We start from the raw sequence: 13,245 nt of genomic DNA, 5'->3' as shown, positions 1-13,245 counted from the left end.
AATCACCATAAAAAATTGAGGTTATGGTATTCTCTATTTATTCCTACGAGAAACAGCAATTCTCAAATGAGTTTTTATTTACAACGCACTGTTTAATAGAATATTTATATATTTTTAAATAATGATGCAAATCGATTATATCTATCGCTTTTTTTAATCCTAATCTTTCCCTACCAATCCACTTTCACTTGCCGTCATCAAAAGACATTCTTTATTTTGCCATCAAAATCAGATGCAGAGCTTTTTGGTTTGCCATTTATTGTAAATCAAATATTTTGCATATTTTTATGGGGTTTATTGGGTTTATTGAGAATCCTTTTTTAATTCGTTTGTATAATGCAGTACATTTATTTGTTTGCTCCTCGTGAAATTTGTTAAAGACCGAAACATCTTGATGGTTTAAGATTTGGATTTGCCTTTTCGATGCCCTGTTTATTATGTAGATTTAAAATTTGTTCAATATTTTGTTTATGGACTTTAATAAATTTTACCGAACTTGAAATCTGAAATTTAAATAAAGTTTAAATTTTTTGTTTGCATGTTTTTATACCTATGCCATTTTAAATAAAATACCCAAATTGAAAATATTACAGACTTCTAAAGCATAGCCGCTCATCAGTATATGAATAACCAACTTAATTTTTAATCGATTTTTTTTTTTAATTTGCTGCGGTTTAAACTCGAATATAAACCCTCCGATTGATTTGATTCTGTTTTCAGCTTTAACATCCAGTTTTCCAATTGAATGATAGATATAATTTTGGCAGGCAATTATTCATCAAACTAGCGCAGAAATTTCAAATTTTTTAAAATCCACGAGAAAAAAATGGTTTCAAAAATGTACCTATGTATAATAATATCAGACTATTCAAATTTGAAAGTTAATATACATAGCTTTTTACGGCCTTTAGTCCAAACAAATAAAATGCACGACTGGGTCGCACGAGCTTCCTCTTAGTGTTCAAGTTGCTTAAATTTTTAAGACTTTTTATTAATTTGGGAAATGTCAGGTACAAAAAAAAAAAAATAAAATAAAACATAGAATTCGTTTAAAAAAAAATACAAAAAAATCTGAAATCAAATTGCCCTCCCAAAAAAGTATGCAGTTTTGATTGATATATTGAGATACATTTTTAGAAAAAAAAATATTTCAAAATCGTTAGAGCCGTTTTAAAAAAAAAAACTAATTTTTTATAAATAATTTTTTGGAAAAAAAGTTTTGAAATAAAATAGGTATGCCATTTTGAAGAAATTACTAATCAACACCTTAAAACAAAATTTCAATAAAATTCAAAATCCCGTTTTCGAAAATTTGATTTAAAAAAAAAACTTTCAAATTTTTTTTTTTTAAATCCATTTTTTTCGAAATTTTATTTTTAGCTTATATTAAGACTATATAAATGCTTTTTCCAGAAAGAAGGAGGCTTACCAACGTGCTTTTTTGCGAACTTCATAGTTTTCAACATGCTTTCAAGAGGTTAACTAGTCCTTTTCTTGCCAAAATTGTATTTCCTAAGTCTCCTGGAAATCTTTGCTTTCTGATGAGGAATTCTTCCCTAGGGATTGCATTTCCAGCTCCATGATATTAGGGTTCAATCTGGGATTCAAAGTGAACTACGTAAAAAAAAAATTGTCTTTATTTTTTGTGTAATTTTTTGTTTTGTACAGATTCATGGCTGATTGTACTCGTACTCTTTTGTTTTTTTATTAGCTAAGACATAATTTGACGCAAACAAATTAATTCTCCATTGATTTGTTTAACAGGGAATGGGAATTTTAACTTGTAACAATAAATGCCCTAATTTCAATATTTATTTATTTAATGCGAAATGTTTCCAATTTTTTTTTTATGAATCTGAGCCTTAACATGTTGGATACATGCTTAAATTAAGCAAAATGCATTATTACTTTACCTTACCAAAATTGAAAAAGAATACTAGTCAAAATACTTTTGCCACTCAAAAAATAGCACTTCTAATACAAAAAAAGCGGCCTGAACGCCAAATTTCACTCATATGACTTACTTTGACCACCATGAGATTCATCATAACATTCTTAATAAATAACCATCAACTTTACCTATTTAAAGTTTAACCGTTAGAAATTATTCTTATCAGATCGAGAATTGAAAATTAGTCAAAATAATTATGCCGACGACTGTACATAAAATTTGTATTATAAAACCAATCAGACAAAAGTTTGGCAGCTATAAGAGATGCTCCCAGATAGCCATTTTAATTTTTAAAAAATCAACTTTTTGAATTTTTTTTTATGCCATTCGTTTGTGATTCGTTTGTGACTGTTTGTGACAGCAATAAAAAGTTTTGTGACTCGCTAGTTTTTTAGTTATTAACAAATTAAAAAAAAAGTACCAGTTAGCCATTTTTTTTTTCAAAACTGAAATAGTATGGACTTTTTTATACTCATTCGATCAGAAATCGTTTGTGACTCCCGAATATATCAATAAAATCGTTTGTGACAACTTAGTTTTCGAGAAAAATAAGAAAAACTAATTAAATTTCACCACACTTTCATTTTGTTTATCAATATGGGCGGAGCTATGTATAGGATTCATGATGCTGAGGTGAGTTTTTATACTTTGAGGTGAGCAACATGTTGCAAATGTATACAAGTATAGGAGATTGATTGTAAGCAAAAACGACTGTTGTTTCTACTTCAATGAAGGGAAATGGAGTTTGAATTTTTAATTATTAATCAAAATAAGTCAGCGACTACCATTTTCATCTAAACTCTTATGGCTTAACCTTATCTAATGTTTAACTTCATTCTATTGAAAATTGTTAACATATTTCGAATTTACTAACAAAATCGTTTGTGGTTTAACAAATTGTTTGTGATAGCCAATTTTCCAAAATCTTTCTGTGGCTGGTCTAAATTTTTACTCATTCCCTTTGAAATTGTTTAAACTATTAGAATTTACCAAAGAAATCGTTTGTGACAACCTAGTTTGTTTGTGATAGCCTATTTTCCAAAATCTTTCTGTGGCTGGTCTAAATTTTTACTCATTCCCTTTGAAATTGTTTAAACTAATAGAATTTTCTAAAGAAATCGTTTGTGACAACCTAGTTTGTTTGTGATAGCCTATTTTCCAAAATCTTTCTGTGGCTGGTCTAAATTTTTACTCATTCCATTAGAAATTGTTTAAACTAATAGAATTTTCTAAAGAAATCGTTTGTGACAACCTAGTTTGTTTGTGATAGCCTATTTTCCAAAATCTTTCTGTGGCTGGTCAAAATTTTTACTCATTCCATTAGAAATTGTTTAAACTAATAGAATTTTCTAAAGAAATCGTTTGTGACAACCTAGTTTGTTTGTGATAGCCTATTTTCCAAAATCTTTCTGTGGCTGGTCTAAATTTTTACTCATTCCATTAGAAATTGTTTAAACTAATAGAATTTTCTAAAGAAATCGTTTGTGACAACCTAGTTTGTTTGTGATAGCCTATTTTCCAAAATCTATTAGTTTAAACAATTTCAAAGGGAATGAGTAAAAATTTAGACCAGCCACAGAAAGATTTTGGAAAATAGGCTATCACAAACAAACTAGGTTGTCACAAACGATTTCTTTGGTAAATTCTAATAGTTTAAACAATTTCAAAGGGAATGAGTAAAAATTTAGACCAGCCACAGAAAGATTTTGGAAAATTGGCTATCACAAACAATTTGTTAAACCACAAACGATTTTGTTAGTAAATTCGAAATATGTTAACAATTTTCAATAGAATGAAGTTAAACATTAGATAAGGTTAAGCCATAAGAGTTTAGATGAAAATGGTAGTCGCTGACTTATTTTGATTAATAATTAAAAATTCAAACTCCATTTCCCTTCATTGAAGTAGAAACAACAGTCGTTTTTGCTTACAATCAATCTCCTATACTTGTATACATTTGCAACATGTTGCTCACCTCAAAGTATAAAAACTCACCTCAGCATCATGAATCCTATACATAGCTCCGCCCATATTGATAAACAAAATGAAAGTGTGGTGAAATTTAATTAGTTTTTCTTATTTTTCTCGAAAACTAAGTTGTCACAAACGATTTTATTGATATATTCGGGAGTCACAAACGATTTCTGATCGAATGAGTATAAAAAAGTCCATACTATTTCAGTTTTGAAATAAAAATGGCTAACTGGTACTTTTTTTTTAATTTGTTAATAACTAAAAAACTAGCGAGTCACAAAACTTTTTATTGCTGTCACAAACAGTCACAAACGAATCACAAACGAATGGCATAAAAAAAAATTCAAAAAGTTGATTTTTTAAAAATTAAAATGGCTATCTGGGAGCTATAAGACAACTACAAACATAGTTTTTGAACACATTTTCCAAATTTTAAGGTTTAAGTTTCAACAACGTTTATTAATAACAGCCAAAGTATTAAATTGTGTTTTTAAAAAATAAAAAAAAATAAACTTCTTTAATGCCATTAGATTTTTTAAACATAATTTTTCATTTAATTGTAGGTCTTTTAGAAAGATATTCAAAAAATTAAAAAAAAAAAAATGGTACTGCTATTTTATTCTGAAGAAATATATTGACAAATAAGAAACAAAGTTTCAAGAAAATTCATTCATCCGTTTTGAAAAAAATTAATTTTCCAGAAAAAATTAAATATTTTTTCAAAAAAACCAAACATTTTACTTTTGAATTTTTTGTCTTAGTTATTAATTTAAGACTACTAAAACATTTCGAACAAACATTTTCATTGAAATCGGTTGAGTCGTTTGCGAGAAAGTCAGAAATAAAAAAAAGGCAGATACCGTGAATAACTGTCCAAAATTTTTTTTTAATTTCAAAAGTTAGAACTTATTTGCCACAGTGTATGTATTTTTTGATTTAAAATCGTTAGAGCCGTGTTTTCGTTTAGGTCATATGACACATACCGATAGTATTCGTCTTAAAAAAGGATGTTTCATGTTAATTCTATCAACATGGAAACAAACACATTAAATTTTAGGTTGCATTTTTTCTCTCAGTGCATTTAGATAAACTGGGCAAACCGTATTTTCTTATTCTTTCTCATAATCAATACTTGCAGACTACTACTACTCCTTTTTTTTCAAATACTGTTGTTCTAGACAGAAATATCTTTGCGTAAGCTATTGAAACTCAATTTCATAGTATTTCAGAAAAAAGTATATTATTTTTTGATCTAAACTTGCGGTCACTTTGATTGACATAACACTTTAAGAAGTAAAACCCGATTGCAATCATCATGCATCCGGTTTCGTGTCCCTTGAAATAACATTCTCTTCACAAACTACATTTTTTTGTCTGTTACGAAAACGAATTCGATTTGAAATCATTTTTCTGTTTCTTTTTTTTTATATTTCCAGACATCGATAACAATGGTTATCTTGACCAGAAGGACTTCGAATGCATGGCTGTGCGGGCGTGTGTCATCGAGGGCAAAGGTGATTGCAATGCCAACCGCTTGGCCGAATACCAACATATCATGAAGAACCTGTGGGAGGAAATATCCGACCTGGCAGATTTTGACAAGGTACTTGGTTATGTACATCAAAATATTATTTATTAAATTATCCCATTAACACGATGTACAATGAAATTAATAATACTTAATGCTTAGATAAATAATGTTCTATACCACCATTTAATGGGTATAATTTAATGTTGTCGTGGTTGATTTGATTTCCGCTTTTCAACTTCCGGTTTTGTACTTCCCACAGGACACAACTGATTATGCATAAATGCATAGAAATGAAAAACCAACAAACTAATTGAATTGCAGGTAATGGACTCCCAGAGATTTTTACGATAAATTAAACGGGCGTGTCAAGCTGCTCGGAATTGTTATGAGATAATTTCGAGAGGACACAGCTTATTTTTTTTTATTTTAATGGGGTTAATGGATAAAATGAAAATAGGTTACTGCTTATTCGTTTATATTGAGTTTTCCAATATTGCGTTTACACAGGTTTAGGTAGTTATAGCGATAGCAGGATGAGGTATACAAGGAACGCGCCGTAACTGATTGATAGATTGATAGAGTTGCTTCCTAGAACTGAAGAATATGTACCTATATAGATGGTAAATTGATTTTAGAGGAAACCATTTATCTTTCGTGGATGTGGTGTCAACTGAAGAGCGGGTTTATAGGATTTATGTTTGTCTTCTGTCTAGGAAAATTGTATTATACTGATAAGTTCTCTTAAGTCCGGAAAAATTCCCAATTAATAGGTTTCCTTATTTAATATTAAACATTTACAGATATAAGAAAGTTGATGTTCAATGAAATTGCTTGAAGGCCTTGCATTTTTTATAATAATTAATCTTTGATAAATTAAGATACTTCGATGCTTAGGGCATTTTTGTAATCAGCGTTTTTTTGTTTTGGATTATTTTGATTAAAAGTCATATTTCGAGAGTTGTAAAACAATCAATCAAATAAAATGTGATTATACCCAATTAATAAATTGTTGGCCATTTAGGCTAGGCGCACACATGCGATTCAGTCGAAAATTAGATGACAAAAATTTTAATGACTGTAGACACAATTTTCAAATTTTTAATCGCGGAAGCATGTGTGTTCACCGGCATTGAAATCCGTGTGATCCATTTTTGCGACTTAATAATCGCGCGACTAAAATCGCATGTGTGCGCCTTGCCTTATGGAGGAATGTGAAGTCAAACCCTGTTAACTGAATGTAAAAGCTGCACTGTTTTTTTTATATACTTTTTTTTTTTTTTGAAAATTTAAGTTTCGTGTTTTGTGGATTTTGGATTGATTAACTTTTTCGATTGGAAATACTTCAAAGTGAAAACTAAAATTTTAAGGGACTAAATTAATTATTTCGCGGGTGCTAATACCATTGAATATTATGGTATAGAAGTGGCAAAGTTCCGCGCTATATGAATGAAATGCAGCTTTACAGTTGTTGCTTTGGGTGACGTGAAATAATGCCAAATGAAATAACACCAAATTTCAAATTTGGCCTTATTTCGTTCTTCAAAACGAAATTAGACCAATTTGGCTGTATTTCGATTTAAAAAAGAAATAAGACCAACAAAATAATGGAAATAACCCCGAATATGTTTGATTTGGGTTGTATGGTAAGTTCAGATCTAAAATCGCACTGGAAGGATAAGTTATAAACTAAGATTTCAATTTAACATAAGAATAAGTTGTACGAAGAAGGTAATAAAAGGATCATACAGAAATTAGTTTTATTACACGACATTTCATACATGCTAAATCCCATGAAAGAGGAAGGCCTAGTGTAATTAATTTGTAAGAATGGGAGGGACCTACAATTTACCGCCTAGTCCCTACAACTAAACAAAGATGCCCTTTTTCATGATAATGATACTCTTATAGGCTTTGTCAATTCCCCCCAAAATACAGTACCCCTGAAAATTTTGTTTAATTTAAGATGGTGGGAACTGGGAATCGAACCCAGACCTCTGGCGTCAAAGTCCCAAGCACTAACCATTGTCTGATGAGTTAGATATATTTATTATGTAAACTGAAACGAAATCCAAGTTGATCAGATACGGAGACTGAAAAAACTTTTTAAGGCATTACGAAGGGGTCAATTTGGGGAATCGAAAAATTCGCGCAAATTTTTCGCGAAAAAAAAATTTTAAGGCATTACGAAGGGGTCAATTTGGGAAATCGAAAAATTCGCGCAAATTTTTCGCGAAAAAAAAATTTTAAGGCATTACGAAGGGGTCAATTTGGGGAATCGAAAAATTCGCGCAAATTTTTCGATTCCCCAAATTGACCCCTTCGTAATGCCTTAAAATTTTTTTTCAGTCTCCATATCTGATCGTCAACTTGGATTTCGTTTCAGTTTACATAAATATCCTTTAATTACCGAATTTAAACTCTGAACTACCTTGCAACTAAAATTAAAGAATTGAGCATTCCTTAAATCAGAATTTAAATTATTGAAATAAATGCAAGCAAATAATAATGTAATGAACGAAACATTAATCATAGGAAACATCGACAACGATATCTATCCACAAAATGGAAGTTTGTGAACAAAGGGATTTCTTTTTAATTTCTCAATTGTCTTCTTGATAAATATCAGGTTTTATCCAGAGATTTTATTATTAATTTTTTTTTTTTCTAATTCGTAAAAATCCAAATCGAAAAAATGCCAAATTGGTATTATTTCGTTTTCTAAAACGAAATAAACCCAAATTGAGAATTTGGTCTTATTTCGTTCTCAAAAACGAAATAATGCCAAATTTTTGGAATTTGGCTTTATTTCATTTGGTGTTATTTCACGGCACCGTTGCTTTGCAGGATTATTTATTTGATAGCCAAAAAATCCCTGAAAAGGTGCTAAGTAACCAAAACTATATTAAAAATGCTATTTATATTTTGTTTATTTATATTGGTTTTGTTTTGTGTTAGGTTTGTATTTGTTTATTTTTTTTGTAATATTTAAAAAATAGGCATAGTATTTTTAAATTTTTAATATTTGGAAACTGTTGACAAAAATAATAAACATTTTGTTCAATTATTAGGTAATTTCCACAGTCAGTCTGAGACTACCGAATTTAGTAATATTTATTTTTTATTTTTGGTACAAAAATTGTGTAGAAAACAGCGCACACGAGAGAGTAAAAAATTTCTCCATCCTGACAAATTTAGTCCCAAGAATTTCTTTGGGAAGAAATATGAGTTTTGTCAAATGAAAAGTTGACGTATGCCAAAAAAATAAATACAAGAAAACAAATCTCCGTGTGGCCAAAGTATTTAATTTGCATTTTGCCCCCATGCACTGTGGCGTAAACGTGACCTTTTTTATTGGCGTTTATTTAACCGCATATGTAAGAGTAGGGTTCATGCAATCTTGCCATGTAACTCGTTATTTAAAAGTATTTCATAATGCTGAATGGAATGAGTCCCAAAGCGACCACTCTTAAAAAAGTTTATAATCCTTTTTATGTAAAGATGAATATTTTTTGAGAAGGGGTGAGCAAGAGTAGAAGTAACGGGTAAGAAGAAATATATACTTAAGAGCAAAAAAATGGAATCAAATTTTGCGTTCTGTAAAAACGATAATTGGTCGTGAAGTAATCGACATACATGAATGTTAATGGTACCATTGAAAAGCTTGAAACAAAAGCTTTAAGTCAATTCTAAGAGCTCAAAAATCCTTTCGTTGGTTCCATCCATCCAACATAAATGAAGTATGTAAGAAAAAAAAAAAACTGAAATTAAAACACAAATTATCTGGAAAATTTAACATTAAAAAAAAATTAAGTGCAATTCATTGACAGACCACGCTAATACTATCGTTGGAAAAAAAACACTCAAATTGAAACAGAGAGTATCTGGAAAATTTAACATTAAAGCAAAAATGAAGTGCAATTTATTGACAGATAGCGGTAACACTATCGTATGCATTGTTATGATTTTACCAACAATTCAAAGTAAAAATTACAAGCTTTAAAATGAGACCATGAAATTTTGAGTAAAAATATTTTATCCATGGCAATTTTTGTTTTTAATATAATATAATTTATTTGATTCCGTTTTTTTGCTCCTAAGTGTAGTTAAAACAAACACTGTAAATTTTAGAATTAAGAATCACATGAAAGATAAAAATGTTCGTCTTTTCTATAGTTGTCCCCTTCAGTTGCAAATTGAATGATAAGGAAGAAAATTCTTCTTGTCTTATCTCCGAAAAAAAAATTTCCGAAAAAATTAAATTTGAAAGAATTCAATGCTTAAACTAAATTTTATTCATCTTGTTTAAACAAAAAAGCTATAATTATATCATTAAATTGCAGGATGGAAAAATCTCAACTGCAGAATTCAAAGATGCTGTCCAGAAAACTTGCATGGGAAAGAAGTATGACGAATTTCCACAGGTGAGATTCAAATAGATTTAAAGCAAAATTATTTTGCACATTTTGACAATATTTCTATTAAAGGCAATGAAAGCATTTATTGAAGCCAACTTCAAGATGCTTGACATCAACAGTGATGGCATTATTGGTATTGAAGAATACCGTTACAACTGCATTACAAGAATAGCTGTTGATGATGTGGCACCAATTGATAAAGCATTCGAAAGCCTTTTAAGTGTAAGTATGAATACTTGGTAAATATATTTAACTAAATAAATTAAGCTAAATATATATTTTAAAATTTACTTTTCATAGTCCGAATTAAGTTCTACACACAAAACATATATATATATTTTATATACGTATGTAATTGACTTTTTATTTTTTTTTTTAAGGACGATGACCGTAAACGTGGAGGACTAACTATTGCCCGATACCAAGAACTTTATAGCCAGTTTTTGGGTAATCCCGGAGCTGATCATCCAGCTGTTTACCTATTCGGGCCTTTATAAAATGCTTAATTAAAATTATATAAAAAAAAAATTAAATGTCTTCACTGTTGGACAACAATTTATCATAAGAAATTTATGTAAAATTAATGAAATAAAAAAATCGATGAAAATAATAAAATATGACTGTTGTTAGGTTCCAAGTAATAAAATTATTTAAACAAAAAAAAAAATATTTATATTAAAAAAAAAGAAAAACAAATTTATATGCCTATGGTTTATTTAAAATCAACGAATAAGTTAACGAAATTACATTTTAATTAAATTATGTACCGCACTTTGTTTTATTTTTTGTTTGTTTTATTAATAAATAAATTAAAATTTTGAAAATAAAAAATTGTATTGTTTTTGTTTTAGTAGATTTTCATTTGTTAAAATTAAAATATAAAACAATAAATAATATTCGTATTGTCATGTCTGTGAAAATGTTGTATGGTATTCCAATAATCATAATGTAGGTAAACATAATACAATTCTTGCGTTACATTTTATTTAAAAATATCTAAGCTATTAAAGCACGTTACAATTTTTTTTTAATTAGTTATTAGTCAAATAACGAATTTTTTTTTTTTGCTAAAATGATAGTTCTACAAAAACTGTATGCAAAAGAAATAACGACCAAAAACATTTATTAAAAAAAAAAAAACAAAACAAATAAGTTTGATGTTCCTTTGTAAAGTTAGAATATAAAAATAAATTAGTTCATTTATTAATTAACCAAGCTTTAATTTCAATTTGCACCAAAACAAATATATAATGACCAGAAATATTAAAATGAAATGTATTGTAATATTTGATTGAAATGTTAATAACATTGACATTTATGTATTTGTGTAATGCTGAATAAATGAATTTAAAAACAAATTTGGTATTGAGAATTATTTTCAAGATTGAGTTCTTCGTGCTCACGATAAATAAAGCGACGGTTAAACTGCAAAACCTCGTTAGTCTAAAAATTCGAAAAAATATTATTAATGTAAACAATTCAAAAAATTCAGAGCTATCTTTTGGTATATTCAGCTTAACAATGTTGTTCTGAACATTTTTCAGAAATGACAAAATTCAAACACTCGTATTGATAGATCCCATACAAAAACAAGAAACACAAAATTTTGTTTTTTGATTTCTGAAAAACTTGCAAAAACGACTCACGAGGTTTTGCAGTTTAACCGTCGAAAGGTGTTTGACTTAATACATTTTAATATTTGAATTTTAAAATAGTATGCGGTTATTTTGAAAAGAAATAAAAATCTTTTTTCGGTTTTACTTCTTCCTCTTGTTACTTCTAGCCCCTCTCACCACTGCTCACAAGAAATGATTAAAAGCATGAAAAAATACAAAATTGAGTACGTATACGCCACAGTGCACTGAATCATCGGTTCTCAACCTGTGGTTCGCTTTAAATTTGTATCAATTAAATTTTGATTGCTTACTTGACAATTTTTCTTTTAATTCACGATAAGTAAAGCTATTTGAAAAATTGCCAGGTAAACAATCAAAATTTAATTGATACAAATTTAAAGCCAAGCTTTAGAACTTGGCACACTTTTACATTTCAGTACTTTTTGTGCATACATAATTTCAACATAAAAGAACTTGGCTCTTTTTTTAACAGTAATATTAATATTTTTAGCACATTTCTCAAGTTTTCGATATTTTTAAAGTAGTTGTGTGATTGTATCAGTCTTTTTGTTTCGAATATCCAAGGGTGGAGACCACGGCCTCTGCTTAGAGAATGCCTATTTTTGTTTATTATTTATTTTGCATAAGATTCTATCAAAAGCTTGATAAAAATTCAGAAAAAATGGGCGGTCACCACGCCTCATATCTAAAATTCTCAAATTTTAAATTTTTTCCTTTGTATAACCTGCCAGGCTTACAAATCTACTAAGTTTCAAATTCTACGGTAATCAGAAGTGCTCTAATATATTTGATGTAAATTCCGCGAAAATAGGCGGTTACCCTGCCCCCTGAATTGAAAATCTCAAATCACAAGTTTCTACGATAGCGGGAAGTTCTCCATAATTTTGATTATCTGTCAGTGAGTCAGTGAGTCAGTTACGGTTTTTGCGATTTTTGAAGCCCTATATCTCAGAAACTTCTCATCGTAAGAAGCTGAAATTTTGTGAGGAGTTTGGTTTTACCAGCTTAACAAATGAAGCTAGTTTGAAAATTCTGCCATATTTGGTATGGAAGTTAGAGGGGGGTTGAAAATGGCCTGAGTTGTAGTACCCCTTGATCTGAACCCCTTGATCTGAACTTAAATGCAATCGGGAGGGTAATTTTGGTTATTCTCTTGTGGAATAATTTTGTGGATCTATGATTTTAAACAACAGCTTATCTGGTTTTGAACATACTATACTCAGACTATGAAAGCTTCGAAGTATCCAAGCGGCAATAAAGTACATAAAGTAAAATTCCGGATTTGAAGATATTGCACTTTATTATGTTTGTCCTTTTATTTTTAAAAATATATCCAACTTTTATAATTTATTTATAATTTCAAACACAATAAAATCGTTGATCTCTAAAACAAAAAACTATCGCAGAGATCAGAAAATGTTTAATAATTAATTTTTTGGGGGCCCACCTATATTTCGGGGGATATACATGGATACCGCTTGAAACCTGATCCACCGGAAGCTACGTCCCTGAGTATCCTGTTAAATAGCGGACAAACCCTTATTTAATACCAAACCTTGGAACAATATTACAATAATATTTCAACTCAAATTAGAATTCTTTCTGAATCAGCGATTAACTGTTTATTTACGGTAACGATTTTTTGTTTGTGTCAGGGTTATTTATATAAAGGTGCAAGTACCTATAACACCTAAATGATGGTAATGTTGTACATTTAATATGCTCAAGTTTAAAAAA

The 13,245-nt window shown here is 29.2% G+C and overlaps 1 protein-coding gene across 1 annotated transcript in view; it reads left to right on the top strand.

The window, feature by feature from the left end:
- LOC129921344 (sarcoplasmic calcium-binding protein, alpha chain) overlaps window positions 1-11,160 on the top strand; it is a 63,446-nt gene extending 52,286 nt beyond the window's left edge. The window contains exons 2-5 of the mRNA XM_056003143.1: window positions 5,362-5,528; window positions 9,797-9,877; window positions 9,941-10,093; window positions 10,252-11,160. Coding sequence (XP_055859118.1) covers window positions 5,362-5,528; window positions 9,797-9,877; window positions 9,941-10,093; window positions 10,252-10,368 — 518 coding nt within the window. The 3' untranslated portion in view covers window positions 10,369-11,160. The remainder of the gene's footprint in view (window positions 1-5,361; window positions 5,529-9,796; window positions 9,878-9,940; window positions 10,094-10,251) is intronic.
- Window positions 11,161-13,245: the final 2,085 nt, after the last annotated feature.

This window comes from Episyrphus balteatus, chromosome 1, assembly GCF_945859705.1.
Source record: "Episyrphus balteatus chromosome 1, idEpiBalt1.1, whole genome shotgun sequence".
NCBI classification, from domain to species: domain Eukaryota; kingdom Metazoa; phylum Arthropoda; class Insecta; order Diptera; family Syrphidae; genus Episyrphus; species Episyrphus balteatus.
This window is presented reverse-complemented; position numbering and strand designations above follow the sequence as displayed.